The sequence below is a fragment of the Phyllobates terribilis genome, unplaced genomic scaffold (assembly GCF_046119375.1).
Source record: "Phyllobates terribilis strain yellow unplaced genomic scaffold, ASM4611937v1 Scaffold_13__5_contigs__length_258822181, whole genome shotgun sequence".
Taxonomy (NCBI): domain Eukaryota; kingdom Metazoa; phylum Chordata; class Amphibia; order Anura; family Dendrobatidae; genus Phyllobates; species Phyllobates terribilis.
The window spans coordinates 169,902,978-169,918,045 of NW_027362773.1; the positions used below are offsets into that span (position 1 = coordinate 169,902,978).

The 15,068-nt window shown below is 49.3% G+C and overlaps 1 protein-coding gene across 2 annotated transcripts in view; it reads left to right on the forward strand.

The window, feature by feature from the left end:
• Positions 1–15,068, forward strand: part of LOC141174229 (transcription factor Sox-6) — a 185,761-nt gene that overhangs the window by 135,976 nt on the left and 34,717 nt on the right. For both annotated transcript variants that reach the window (XM_073659052.1, XM_073659053.1), the window contains 2 exons: positions 5,327–5,435; positions 9,256–9,429. In XM_073659052.1, the coding sequence (XP_073515153.1) occupies positions 5,327–5,435; positions 9,256–9,429 (283 nt within the window). The remainder of the gene's footprint in view (positions 1–5,326; positions 5,436–9,255; positions 9,430–15,068) is intronic.

A 15,068-nucleotide genomic window follows, 5' to 3' on the forward strand; every position in this document is an offset into this window, starting at 1 on the left:
AACAATCCGTCTTTATTCTGCCTCCACTAAAAATATACATCTCAGTAACGATCGCTGTATGAAAGGTATAGAATATGGAAATGAGCGCTGCAGCTGCACGGCCCCCCAGCCCCTGCCAGAATACCACCTTTATTATTTGTGGACTTAAGGAAGGGGCAGGGAGGAAAAGCAAAATAATCTGCAGCAGAGGAGGTGCCTGCCGCTTACCATCTTTGCTACTATTTATTCCCCCAATTTGTGTAAATGAAGCTTAATCAAGATGTAATGAAAAGTTATTAAACTTTCTAATAGACTTTAGGCTTCAATTCCTCCTCATTTCCCAGAGGTCTGTTTGATGTCAGTGACAGTGGTCTTACATTCCTGCGGTACAATGTGTCAGTACTTGTGTGAGCAGGACTGGAGCAGGACTGGAGTCAGGACAGGAGCAGGACTGGAGCAGGACAGGAAGAATGCGCCAAGAGTTGATGAAAGTCCTGATCCCCGAGCGGAGGAGGTTGTTATCAGCGAGTTCAGAGGAGGTTGCTATCAGCGAGTTCAGAGGAAGTTGCTATCAGCGAGTTCAGAGGAGGTTGCTATCAGCGAGTTCGGAGGAGGTTGCTATCAGCGAGTTCAGAGGGGGTTGCTATCAGCGAGTTCAGAGGAGGTTGCTATCAGCGAGTTCAGAGGAAGTTGCTATCAGCGAGTTCAGAGGAAGTTGCTATCAGCGAGTTCAGAGGAGGTTGCTATCGGCGAGTTCGGAGGAGGTTGCTATCAGCGAGTTCGGAGGAAGTTGCTATCAGCGAGTTCAGAGGAGGTTGCTATCAGCGAGTTCGGAGGAGGTTGCTATCAGCGAGTTCGGAGGAGGTTGCTATCAGCGAGTTCGGAGGAGGTTGCTATCAGCGAGTTCAGAGGAAGTTGCTATCAGCGAGTTCAGAGGAGGTTGCTATCAGCGAGTTCAGAGGAAGTTGCTATCAGCGAGTTCAGAGGAGGTTGCTATCAGCGAGTTCGGAGGAGGTTGCTATCAGCGAGTTCGGAGGAGGTTGCTATCAGCGAGTTCGGAGGAGGTTGCTATCAGCGAGTTCAGAGGAAGTTGCTATCAGCGAGTTCAGAGGAGGTTGCTATCAGCAAGTTCAGAGGAGGTTGCTATCAGCGAGTTTGGGTGATTACTGTCTCCTTAATAAATTCTCAGTATTGGATGACGGGATGGAGCATGGGATACTCCGGATCTGAACGGGTTGTGGACGGCGTCTATGGCTCATGGTTCTGCTCTCGGCCTTTTATTGAGCCGCTGACGTTGGCTTTTTCTTTTCACATTCTTCTCCTAGTTTATAGCATGACCCGCTGTTTCTGAAATGCGTATCAGGCCGATCCGGATCTTAAAATTGGATTTTCAAAGTGGAAAGGATGTCAGTGCGTGCGGCTTATTGTCGTTTTATTTCTTTGTTTAGGGTTTATGAGCCATTAACTTGTCTCGCTATTCATTGTAAGATACTTTGCCGACCCAAAACGCGTCAGTAATTCCTAATACAGGTTAGTAAGGGAAAAACACGTAAACACATAAAAAGCATTTATTTAGAGAAAAGGAATGGGAACACTTTGCTGTAAGTACACAATTCACCGTACAACTGCTAAACTTGTCCCAAGTATTCCCTGATGTTTAGCAGCGCTGTAAATATCATTTATTACAAGCAGTTTACTCTAAACTCCGCGGGAATGCATCGCGCCCTCATCTAAGTGTCCCGTTTACATTAAGCCTCTTTATGACTCTTGTTTGATAGAGCGATCTCTAAAAATTTAATGACACTATAAAATAATAAAAATGCCATTAATTTAGGCCGGATCCTGGAGGCAGCAGCTGTAAAGTCACATTAATAAACAGGAGATACAACAAAAAGCATTGTTACGTGTCAGGAGATAAATCAGGGGTGTAAATTTAAGAGGCGTTTTAGTGTCGGCGCGCCCGCTATTATAGAATGGGCAATAAGTGTATAAAGCATAGTATATAAAATTTTATGAATATATACAGCGCACGTCACACATTCAGCTTTTATCTCAGGACAAGAGGAAAGATCCATTACAGAAGGGGTGGACGGAGCGCAGCTCTGGAGTCATGAAGCAGAACATCCTCTAACTGAGCCTCACAGCTGGAACAGTCCCCCCCTTTAAAGGGCCGGTGTCCAGTCTTCTGGGTTTAAAGCGCCATAGTTGTATCATGTGATTTTCTGCAACTTTTTAATAGACTTTATGGTAAGATGCAAAGGAAAAGAGGAGTTGCTCATGGCAACAAATAGAATTTTTTCTTTCCTGATACCATTACCTCTGTGTTTTAATTCATCACAATGTTCAAGATCTCTGTTCTATGTCAGTGAGTAAAAACGTCCCTTTAAGGGATGGTACCAAGTAATGGCATTGTGTTTGCTCTCACGTCATGATTGCTGGGGAGATTTGTCCTGAGAATGAGGAGGCCGTGTGGCCCATAGTGCTGCCAAACCTGTGCCGCTCCCATTGTATCCTCATTATTGGTGGCGGCTCCACCGGTCAGACCCCATTCATCATGGAGTAGGTCTATTTTACTGTTGCAGAACTTTTCATTAATGCTTATTTATGCACAGGACGCTTCTTCCGTCATCTGCGGGGCTCGACAGGTGACAAATACGTTTTTGTATCTTCTGATACGGCTGTAAGGTGAAGTCCCACTTCGCAGCAGTTGTTCATTCCACTCGGGCGGGCGACATCTTCAGGTCTATATTTGCTTTTTATCACCGACACATTTGTGGGAGATGTAAGATAGCAGAGGCCGTGTCCCCGCAGTATAGGAAATGTGTATTTCAGTCCCTCCCGGCCAAAATATGGAAGTGAAATTCTATAGTGAGAGCAGAAGATCGAGCAGCAAACACTGCACAACTTAATACACTGTATCACAAGGGTGCGATTAACCGCTGAAGTGTCACCGAAAACACACGAATACAGAAGAAAGTATATCCCCATTAAATGAGGCATCAATGGATTAAAAAGATTTTCATTTTTATTATGATGATGAATATATAAACACATTAAATTAGATAAGCATAAGGTATCATATTGTAGCGGACAGGTAGCTAAACAAGTCGATTTTTGGGAAAGATCAGCCCTCCCAGAAAAAATGTCTTCTAGATGAAGTAGCAAAGAAAGTGCGTAGTGCCAAGATGCAAAAAGCAATGATTGGAGGTAAAAGCGCCTGTAGTTTAACCAAGCATTACCAATGCTAACCCAGCGATGGAAGAGGATCCAAACCAGCGTAAGGACAATGTGAGAGATATAAGGTTTCTACTTACTATTAGTATAGACCGCCCAAAAAAAAACACGCTCAGGCGCCGCCCTCCCCGAATTCCGGCGCCCTAGGCACGTGCCTACAAGTGCCTAAGGGCAAATACGGCCCTGCTCGGCAATACAACTCAATCCAGGAGGGACCTGTTCATCCTGAGATTTCTGGTTCATGATTAGAATTTCAGAACGTCAGTGAAGACTGACATTAAGAGACATAGCAGTGGGAAGTGACTGCCAGCTCTGCAGATGCATCCTATTCCAAGTCTGAAGACAGCAGAGTGACCCCTGGAGGTAATGCAATACAGACCATTGTTACAAGTCATTTACCATTAGGGGACACCTCTGAACCAGCTGATCTCTGCGAGGGTCTCTGCCTAAAATGCCGGTGTTTGCTTTTGAAGTGCTCCGCGCGCGGCAGAGAAGTGGGTCAGCGCGCAATGAGACGAGCAGCGATCAGCCCTTCGCTCCTGCATTATGTATTAGGTCTAACATGAAGGAAGCGATGTTCTCCAGGCTCAGAGCTGGTTCTTCACATCGGCAGATTGGCGCTGACATGACATGTAATATTGTTCTGTAGTAATGAACGACGCAGACTCATTATTCCTGAGCACAACACAACGCCGCGTTTTGTCTGAAGAATGAACAAGACAAGAGGGAAAACGCCGTCGTGGCTGCCGCGTGTTCTCTACTTTAAACGGAAACAATAAATTAATGATAACAATTGAAGAGTGTTCATGTAGCGCGGAGAACAGAGGCCATCCGCCCCGCACACATCGCAGCGCAGCCGCTCACCGGGGCTCTGTTCACACCGCCGTCACAGCTATTGCTACAGGGTCCCTGACGCAGCTCACAAATCCATCACCATCCAGTTTTCTTTCCTATTGACTGTTTTTGGGGGGATTTTAAAGGGTTCCTTTTTATACTAGATAAAAAAAAGCTCTGCAGACACGGACACTGAGGGGAACTGAAGTGTGAATGGAGCCATAAGTTGAAAGTAAAGTTTCAGATGTCGTCCTCCTGGATGGCTGTTGGTCTGTTTCCTCCACTAACCAGAGAAAGTGGCCATGATGATGAATTGCTACCACTTGTCAGATGGATCTGGTCCTCGCTACATTACCTGGACTTTTACTAATGAGTGGGGAGACCCTCTCGCCCTGTATTTTAGTACACCCCACTGTGCGCTTCTGTTTCCAAGTGTAGCAAAAACCTTTCACAGATATCGCCCTTTAGTCGGCATCTTGATTACCAAAAAAGGTGGTGTCAAAAAGCAAAACTATCTAAAATTGTCATTTACTGGGGCTACATGTAGACTTTTTGTAACAAGACTTCTTTCCATCAATAATCGGAACAGTAACGAGGGATTTCTGGCACTTTTCATGTTTCTTTATGGAGGAAGAAGCTACATTTAGAAATGCCTCAAAGCAACAGCGGTGTCCCCTCCAGACCAGGCCGCCCCTTCCACGTTCCTTCTGTTCTCCTCCAGACCCCTCTAGTTTATTGGCTGTTGAAAATCAAGCTGCCAATGCTGTGTTCCGATAGCACCATCCATGGGGGGAGTCAGGGGGTCTCACTGAACCTCCTGCTGTGCTCACTAAGCTAATGATGTTATGAGAAAAAACTTCTGTTCAATTAACAGAAAGTGAAAGGATAAACTTTCGCTACATAAATCAGAAAAACCCTCTTATTAAAATGTTTATTCCGGCCTCCTACCATATGACATGTGCAACGACCCCCAGATCTTGTCCCGACACCAGTCCTGGGTCTGTGGTGGGCGCTATGTGGCTGTAATGTGCACATGTCATATCCGCAGCCGTCTGCAGGGCCTGATTGTAGCTTCATGTGTGTCATTGGCATTCAGTGATAATGTTTGCAGATGATGATACAATATGTGTGAACGCTTCCCTAAGACAAGACGTGTTACATCTGTTACCATCTGTTAACCCCTTCCCTGGCCTCATCACGCCTGTTGGGGTTCAGGGAAGATGGCACAAGAGTCTGTTCCATACTGACATTGTTTCTCTGCTCTTCTCTCTTCCCCCAGGAGAGGACACATTATGACAATATCAATGCCCAGTTATCAGGGAAACCCAGCGAAGATGGAAAGTTGGGCCCTGGGGTCATCGATCTGACAAGACCAGAGGACGCAGAAGGTGAGTAGGATCAGACTTTAGTGATCACAAAGCCACAGAGAGCCCAGAAGTGGAAACGTCTTGATGTATAGAAGAATATAATCAGTGTATTCTTCTTCTTTTGGCTATTGCTATAAATCCCTGAGGAACGTTAAGGTACTTTTCGGGGGTGATTGCACATTATCTGAGCTCATTTGCTCTTACTACAAGGAACTAAACAGATTAGAGACGAGTCACTGTATCAATGTAAGAGATTATACAAATCATTGTAACAGTTATGTCTGCAGTCCAGGTCCTGTAGCATTACAAGAAAAAATACACCCTAAGGGAACTAAGGCCAGAAAGATCATATGTGGAGCGATTCCAAACCTGGATCCTCAAAGGTAATTGCTGAGTGAGGAGGGCGAGATACAACGTGAGTTCCCTGTACAGAGGGTCCGGTACAGATCATCCGCCGTCCTCGTGGCAGAATTCAGGGCGAGCAGCTCAGTAAATACACTCTTACTTCTTACAAATGATGTGGAAAATGCTCCATCAATCTGTTTTATCACAATGCTCCCATGAATATTTAATGGTTTTCTTAATTTGGTTTGTGTGTTTTTTGCTGCCAGCCTCCATACATCCGTAAGTGCAGCAAAATAATCACAAATTATTATCGGGCCAACGCTGAGCGGAGAGTAACGTCTGAGGGAATCACCACCAGGACGCAGCTCAGTATACTGTGTGTGCTGTACTGCCAATCATTCATGCCATGGGAAATGTCCAAATACACCCACAGCTGCTGCAGAACCTCACAACACACCTCATGTTCTCCTCATAAAATACACCTCAGCTGCTGCAGAAGCTCCTAGTACACACCTCAGCTGCTGCAGAAGCTCCTAGTACACACCTCAGCTGCTGCAGAAGCTCCTAGTACACACCTCAGCTGCTGCAGAAGCTCCTAGTACACACCTCAGCTGCTGCAGAAGCTCCTAGTACACACATCAGCTGCTGCAGAAGCTCCTAGTACACACCTCAGCTGCTGCAGCTCTTAGTACACACCTCAGCTGCTGCAGAACCTCCTAGTACACACATCAGCTGCTGCAGAACCTCCTAGTGCACACCTCAGCTGCTGCAGAAGCTCCTAGTACACACCTCAGCTGCTGCAGAAGCTCCTAGTACACACATCAGCTGCTGCAGAAGCTCCTAGTACACACCTCAGCTGCTGCAGAAGCTCCTAGTACACACCTCAGCTGCTGCAGAAGCTCCTAGTACACACCTCAGCTGCTGCAGAACCTCCTAGTACACACCTCAGCTGCTGCAGAAGCTCTTAGTACACACCTCAGCTGCTGCAGAAGCTCCTAGTACACACCTCAGCTGCTGCAGAACCTCACAACACACCTCATGTTCTCCTCATAAAATACACCTTAGCTGCTGCAGAACCTCCTAGTACACACCTCAGCTGCTGCAGCTCTTAGTACACACATCAGCTGCTGCAGCTCTTAGTACACACATCAGCTGCTGCAGAACCTCCTAGTACACACATCAGCTGCTGCAGAACCTCCTAGTACACACCACAGCTGCTGCAGAAGCTCCTAGTACACACATCAGCTGCTGCAGAACCTCCTAGTACACACCTCAGCTGCTGCAGAAGCTCCTAGTACACACATCAGCTGCTGCAGAAGCTCCTAGTACACACCTCAGCTGCTGCAGAAGCTCCTAGTACACACCTCAGCTGCTGCAGAAGCTCCTAGTACACACCTCAGCTGCTGTAGAAGCTCCTAGTACACACCTCAGCTGCTGCAGAAGCTCCTAGTACACACCTCAGCTGCTGCAGAAGCTCCTAGTACACACATCAGCTGCTGCAGAAGCTCCTAGTACACACCTCAGCTGCTGCAGAAGCTCCTAGTACACACATCAGCTGCTGCAGAAGCTCCTAGTACACACCTCAGCTGCTGCAGCTCTTAGTACACACCTCAGCTGCTGCAGAACCTCCTAGTACACACCTCAGCTGCTGCAGAACCTCCTAGTACACACATCAGCTGCTGCAGAACCTCCTAGTGCACACCTCAGCTGCTGCAGAAGCTCCTAGTACACACCTCAGCTGCTGCAGAAGCTCCTAGTACACACCTCAGCTGCTGCAGAAGCTCCTAGTACACACCTCAGCTGCTGCAGAAGCTCCTAGTACACACCTCAGCTGCTGCAGAAGCTCCTAGTACACACCTCAGCTGCTGTAGAAGCTCCTAGTACACACATCAGCTGCTGTAGAACCTCCTAGTACACACCTCAGCTGCTGCAGAAGCTCTTAGTACACACCTCAGCTGCTGCAGAAGCTCATAGTACACACCTCAGCTGCTGCAGAAGCTCTTAGTACACACCTCAGCTGCTGCAGAAGCTCTTAGTACACACCTCAGCTGCTGCAGAAGCTCATAGTACACACCTCAGCTGCTGCAGAAGCTCTTAGTACACACCTCAGCTGCTGCAGATTCTGATGTCTTTGTGGAGTCAGATTGCACAGACAGTTGCAGATCATTGAATGATCAGAGGGACAGTTTACAGCCTTCATCCTACAATCTTCAGCACAGAGAGGCATTGATGGGGCGTATGGGGGTGTACTGTTTTCTGGCTCTGTACTCTCTGCCAGCTGTACCATCCGACCAGGGTTTTATTTGTGTGCAGTTAAAAATAATATCTGCTTGGTAATAATTTTCCATATTAACGATTTAGCATTTTGCAGTGGTGAAAAGAATGTCCCTGATTGTCGATTCTTGCAGCGTCTTTATATTTATAGCAGCTGTGGGCAGTTTGTGGGGGGTTTCCTTCTTTTTATATAAAATATTATGGAAAAGGAAAATGAAAAGACAAAGATTTCACTTTAGCGATGGGCGAGACCACGACAAGCCGTCAGACCCCCAAAAAATCAAATAAGAAAAAAAAACAACTATATATATATATATATATATATATATATATATAAGTGCCAGAGAACTTTCCAATGGGGTCTAAAAAAGAGACAAGGAGAGTTTGTGTTAAATAAGGCACGGTTGTGTTCATGTTTCCTCAAGATTAAAACTATCGGAGAAGTGAAGTTTCTGCAATTTACTAAGAAGTAAAGTTCTGCGGCCGCTGAGACGGGAGGGGGAGGTTGGAAAGCATCATCTAGACGGGCAGCGTAGAGTTTCCTTCATTTTACCACCAGCCACATGCAGCAGCCACCACAGTCATTAGCTCCTTTAAAACTCAGATGAAAGCCGTTCTCGGAGACCACAGAAGGGCTCCGGCGAGATACTTTGTGCACTGACATATGGCAGAGCGCTGCTCATGGTGCGTCCGGCCGCCTTCAGACGCACATCCGAAGAACAAGAAAAATGAACAAGTCAGTGACTGCAGGAAGCCTCTTCTGTGACAGAGAAGCGGATCAGCTGCTAACGACCAATTAAATTACATCAGGCAGCTCCCGTGCTGGAGGGTTTGTCATAGGGCCGATCTGTGAAGGGCCTCCGCACAGCCTGCTGGTTAGTTGCTCAGGATCAGGGAGGAACTTTCTGTTATACAATTCCTTTAATCCATCATTTGATAATCCAGCTCTTGTTACTATCAACTGAAATTCCCAGTACCAGAATCTGACTCCCAAGTAACCATTCTCTTGCCTGCTGGTGGTTGTAGTACTCTGGCGTGAATGATGTGTAAACATTTGCCATATATCCATCTCAGCAGCTTGAAGTCACTTTTTTTCACCTGTGCCGGCCGCAGCTTTTGGACACGGTTTTATTCGGAAAGGCTGGATGTGACTTTTTGCATTAAATATCTGATGTGATATTGATATTATTCGAGTGTCATCGTGTTGATTTTTATCTGACAGGGGGCACCACAGTGGTGGAGGCGCGAGTCTACAGGGACGCACGAGGACGGAGCAGCAACGAGCCGCACATCAAACGACCAATGAACGCTTTCATGGTTTGGGCAAAAGATGAACGAAGGAAAATCCTGCAGGCATTTCCTGACATGCACAACTCTAACATTAGCAAAATCCTTGGTGAGTAATGAAAGAAATGAGCGGCTCATGAATCTATTCATACATTGAACACGGAGATCGCTTCCTCCGCAGCCTCATCCCTTCCGCAGTCGCACGGATCAATATCGCAGCCTTGGAATGATTGACTCTTCTCTATACGACTAGTCTTCGGCCATTCTGAAGACCGTTCAGCGGAAGATTTTTCTGGCCTGTTTTGTTTAGGTGGCGAGAACAAGGAAAATTATTAATGGAAATACATGTAGCAATTATAAAAGGGAAAAGGTCTGGTGGAGTCACTGGACGGGGCAGGCGCAGCAGAACGTAGGTGTTCATGAGATGAGCAGCAGAGTGATCCGCCTGGGGGGATGGCTGCAGCAGATCTCGCATTACAAGCCTGTGCTCCAGTCACATCTAGAGCTGCAGTGAAATCTCTGCAGTCACATAACACTTTATAATTCAGTAATTCCAACATCTGCCATCCAAAATCTGGTCATAGATTGACCCGCAGCTCAGTGTACCTGTATCCCGGGTGCACTTACATTAGCACGACGTGTAGGACCTGTATCCCGGGTGCACTTACATTAGCACGACGTGTAGGACCTGTATCCCCGGGTGCACTTACATTAGCACGACGTGTAGGACCTGTATCCCGGGTGCACTTACATTAGCACGACGTGTAGGACCTGTATCCCGGGTGCACTTACATTAGCACGACGTGTAGGACCTGTATCCCCGGGTGCACTTACATTAGCACGACGTGTAGGACCTGTATCCCGGGTGCACTTACATTAGCACGACGTGTAGGACCTGTATCCCGGGTGCACTTACATTAGCACTGCGTGTAGGACCTGTATCCCCGGGTGCACTTACATTAGCACGACGTGTAGGACCTGTATCCCGGGTGCACTTACATTAGCACGGCGTGTAGGACCTGTATCCCGGGTGCACTTACATTAGCACGACGTGTAGGACCTGTATCCCGGGTGCACTTACATTAGCACGACGTGTAGGACCTGTATCCCCGGGTGCACTTACATTAGCACGACGTGTAGGACCTGTATCCCCGGGTGCACTTACATTAGCACGACGTGTAGGACCTGTATCCCCGGGTGCACTTACATTAGCACGGCGTGTAGGACCTGTATCCCCGGGTGCACTTACATTAGCACGGCGTGTAGGACCTGTATCCCCGGGTGCACTTACATTAGCACGGCGTGTAGGACCTGTATCCCCGGGTGCACTTACATTAGCACGACGTGTAGGACCTGTATCCCCGGGTGCACTTACATTAGCACGACGTGTAGGACCTGTATCCCCGGGTGCACTTACATTAGCACGACGTGTAGGACCTGTATCCCGGGTGCACTTACATTAGCACGGCGTGTAGGACCTGTATCCCGGGTGCACTTACATTAGCACGGCGTGTAGGACCTGTATCCCCGGGTGCACTTACATTAGCACGACGTGTAGGACCTGTATCCCCGGGTGCACTTACATTAGCACGACGTGTAGGACCTGTATCCCGGGTGCACTTACATTAGCACGACGTGTAGGACCTGTATCCCGGGTGCACTTACATTAGCACGACGTGTAGGACCTGTATCCCGGGTGCACTTACATTAGCACGACGTGTAGGACCTGTATCCCGGGTGCACTTACATTAGCACGGCGTGTAGGACCTGTATCCCGGGTGCACTTACATTAGCACGACGTGTAGGACCTGTATCCCGGGTGCACTTACATTAGCACGACGTGTAGGACCTGTATCCCGGGTGCACTTACATTAGCACGACGTGTAGGACCTGTATCCCGGGTGCACTTACATTAGCACGACGTGTAGGACCTGTATCCCCGGGTGCACTTACATTAGCACGGCGTGTAGGACCTGTATCCCCGGGTGCACTTACATTAGCACGGCGTGTAGGACCTGTATCCCCGGGTGCACTTACATTAGCACGGCGTGTAGGACCTGTATCCCCGGGTGCACTTACATTAGCACGACGTGTAGGACCTGTATCCCCGGGTGCACTTACATTAGCACGACGTGTAGGACCTGTATCCCCGGGTGCACTTACATTAGCACGACGTGTAGGACCTGTATCCCGGGTGCACTTACATTAGCACGGCGTGTAGGACCTGTATCCCGGGTGCACTTACATTAGCACGGCGTGTAGGACCTGTATCCCCGGGTGCACTTACATTAGCACGACGTGTAGGACCTGTATCCCCGGGTGCACTTACATTAGCACGACGTGTAGGACCTGTATCCCGGGTGCACTTACATTAGCACGACGTGTAGGACCTGTATCCCGGGTGCACTTACATTAGCACGACGTGTAGGACCTGTATCCCGGGTGCACTTACATTAGCACGACGTGTAGGACCTGTATCCCGGGTGCACTTACATTAGCACGGCGTGTAGGACCTGTATCCCGGGTGCACTTACATTAGCACGACGTGTAGGACCTGTATCCCGGGTGCACTTACATTAGCACGACGTGTAGGACCTGTATCCCGGGTGCACTTACATTAGCACGACGTGTAGGACCTGTATCCCGGGTGCACTTACATTAGCACGACGTGTAGGACCTGTATCCCCGGGTGCACTTACATTAGCACGGCGTGTAGGACCTGTATCCCCGGGTGCACTTACATTAGCACGGCGTGTAGGACCTGTATCCCCGGGTGCACTTACATTAGCACGGCGTGTAGGACCTGTATCCCCGGGTGCACTTACATTAGCATGGCGTGTAGGACCTGTATCCCGGGTGCACTTACATTAGCACGACGTGTAGGACCTGTATCCCGGGTGCACTTACATTAGCACGACGTGTAGGACCTGTATCCCCGGGTGCACTTACATTAGCACCACGTGTAGGACCTGTATCCCCGGGTGCACTTATGACGGTAGGACCTGTATCCCCGGGTGCACTTACATTAGCACGACGTGTAGGACCTGTATCCCGGGTGCACTTACATCAGCACGACGTGTAGGACCTGTATCCCCGGGTGCACTTACATTAGCACGACGTGTAGGACCTGTATCCCCGGGTGCCCTTACATTAGCACGACGTGTAGGACCTGTATCCCGGGTGCACTTACATTAGCACGGCGTGTAGGACCTGTATCCTCGGGTGCACTTACATTAGCACGGCGTGTAGGACCTGTATCCCGGGTGCACTTACATTAGCACGACGTGTAGGACCTGTATCCCGGGTGCACTTACATTAGCACGGCGTGTAGGACCTGTATCCTGGGTGCACTTACATTAGCACCACGTGTAGGACCTGTATCCCCGGGTGCACTTACGACGGTAGGACCTGTATCCCCGGGTGCACTTACATTAGCACGACGTGTAGGACCTGTATCCCGGGTGCACTTACATTAGCACGGCGTGTAGGACCTGTATCCCCGGGTGCACTTACATTAGCACGACGTGTAGGACCTGTATCCCGGGTGCACTTACATTAGCACGGCGTGTAGGACCTGTATCCTGGGTGCACTTACATTAGCACCACGTGTAGGACCTGTATCCCCGGGTGCACTTACGACGGTAGGACCTGTATCCCCGGGTGCACTTACATTAGCACGACGTGTAGGACCTGTATCCCGGGTGCACTTACATTAGCACGACGTGTAGGACCTGTATCCCGGGTGCACTTACATTAGCACGACGTGTAGGACCTGTATCCCCGGGTGCACTTACATTAGCATGGCGTGTAGGACCTGTATCCCAGGTGCACTTACATTAGCACGACGTGTAGGACCTGTATCCCGGGTGCACTTACATTAGCACGGCGTGTAGGACCTGTATCCTGGGTGCATTTACATTAGCACGACGTGTAGGACCTGTATCCCGTGTGCACTTACATTAGCACGACGTGTAGGACCTGTATCCTGGGTGCACTTACATTAGCACGGCGTGTAGGACCTGTATCCCGGGTGCACTTACATTAGCACGGCGTGTAGGACCTGTATCCCCGGGTGCACTTACATTAGCACGACGTGTAGGACCTGTATCCCGGGTGCACTTACATTAGCACGGCGTGTAGGACCTGTATCCCCGGGTGCACTTACATTAGCACGACGTGTAGGACCTGTATCCCGGGTGCACTTACATTAGCACGGCGTGTAGGACCTGTATCCTGGGTGCACTTACATTAGCACCACGTGTAGGACCTGTATCCCCGGGTGCACTTACGACGGTAGGACCTGTATCCCCGGGTGCACTTACATTAGCACGACGTGTAGGACCTGTATCCCGGGTGCACTTACATTAGCACGACGTGTAGGACCTGTATCCCGGGTGCACTTACATTAGCACGACGTGTAGGACCTGTATCCCCGGGTGCACTTACATTAGCACGGCGTGTAGGACCTGTATCCCAGGTGCACTTACATTAGCACGACGTGTAGGACCTGTATCCCGGGTGCACTTACATTAGCACGGCGTGTAGGACCTGTATCCTGGGTGCATTTACATTAGCACGACGTGTAGGACCTGTATCCCGGGTGCACTTACATTAGCACGACGTGTAGGACCTGTATCCTGGGTGCACTTACATTAGCACAACGTGTAGGACCTGTATCCCGGGTGCACTTACATTAGCACGGCGTGTAGGACCTGTATCCCCGGGTGCACTTACATTAGCACGACGTGTAGGACCTGTATCCCGGGTGCACTTACATTAGCACGGCGTGTAGGACCTGTATCCTGGGTGCACTTACATTAGCACCACGTGTAGGACCTGTATCCCCGGGTGCACTTACGACGGTAGGACCTGTATCCCCGGGTGCACTTACATTAGCACGACGTGTAGGACCTGTATCCCGGGTGCACTTACATTAGCACGACGTGTAGGACCTGTATCCCGGGTGCACTTACATTAGCACGACGTGTAGGACCTGTATCCCCGGGTGCACTTACATTAGCACGGCGTGTAGGACCTGTATCCCAGGTGCACTTACATTAGCACGACGTGTAGGACCTGTATCCCGGGTGCACTTACATTAGCACGGCGTGTAGGACCTGTATCCCGGGTGCACTTACATTAGCACGACGTGTAGGACCTGTATCCCGGGTGCACTTACATTAGCACGGCGTGTAGGACCTGTATCCTGGGTGCACTTACATTAGCACCACGTGTAGGACCTGTATCCCCGGGTGCACTTACGACGGTAGGACCTGTATCCCCGGGTGCACTTACATTAGCACGACGTGTAGGACCTGTATCCCGGGTGCACTTACATTAGCACGGCGTGTAGGACCTGTATCCCCGGGTGCACTTACATTAGCACGACGTGTAGGACCTGTATCCCGGGTGCACTTACATTAGCACGGCGTGTAGGACCTGTATCCTGGGTGCACTTACATTAGCACCACGTGTAGGACCTGTATCCCCGGGTGCACTTACGACGGTAGGACCTGTATCCCCGGGTGCACTTACATTAGCACGACGTGTAGGACCTGTATCCCGGGTGCACTTACATTAGCACGACGTGTAGGACCTGTATCCCGGGTGCACTTACATTAGCACGACGTGTAGGACCTGTATCCCCGGGTGCACTTACATTAGCACGGCGTGTAGGACCTGTATCCCAGGTGCACTTACATTAGCACGACGTGTAGGACCTGTATCCCGGGTGCACTTACATTAGCA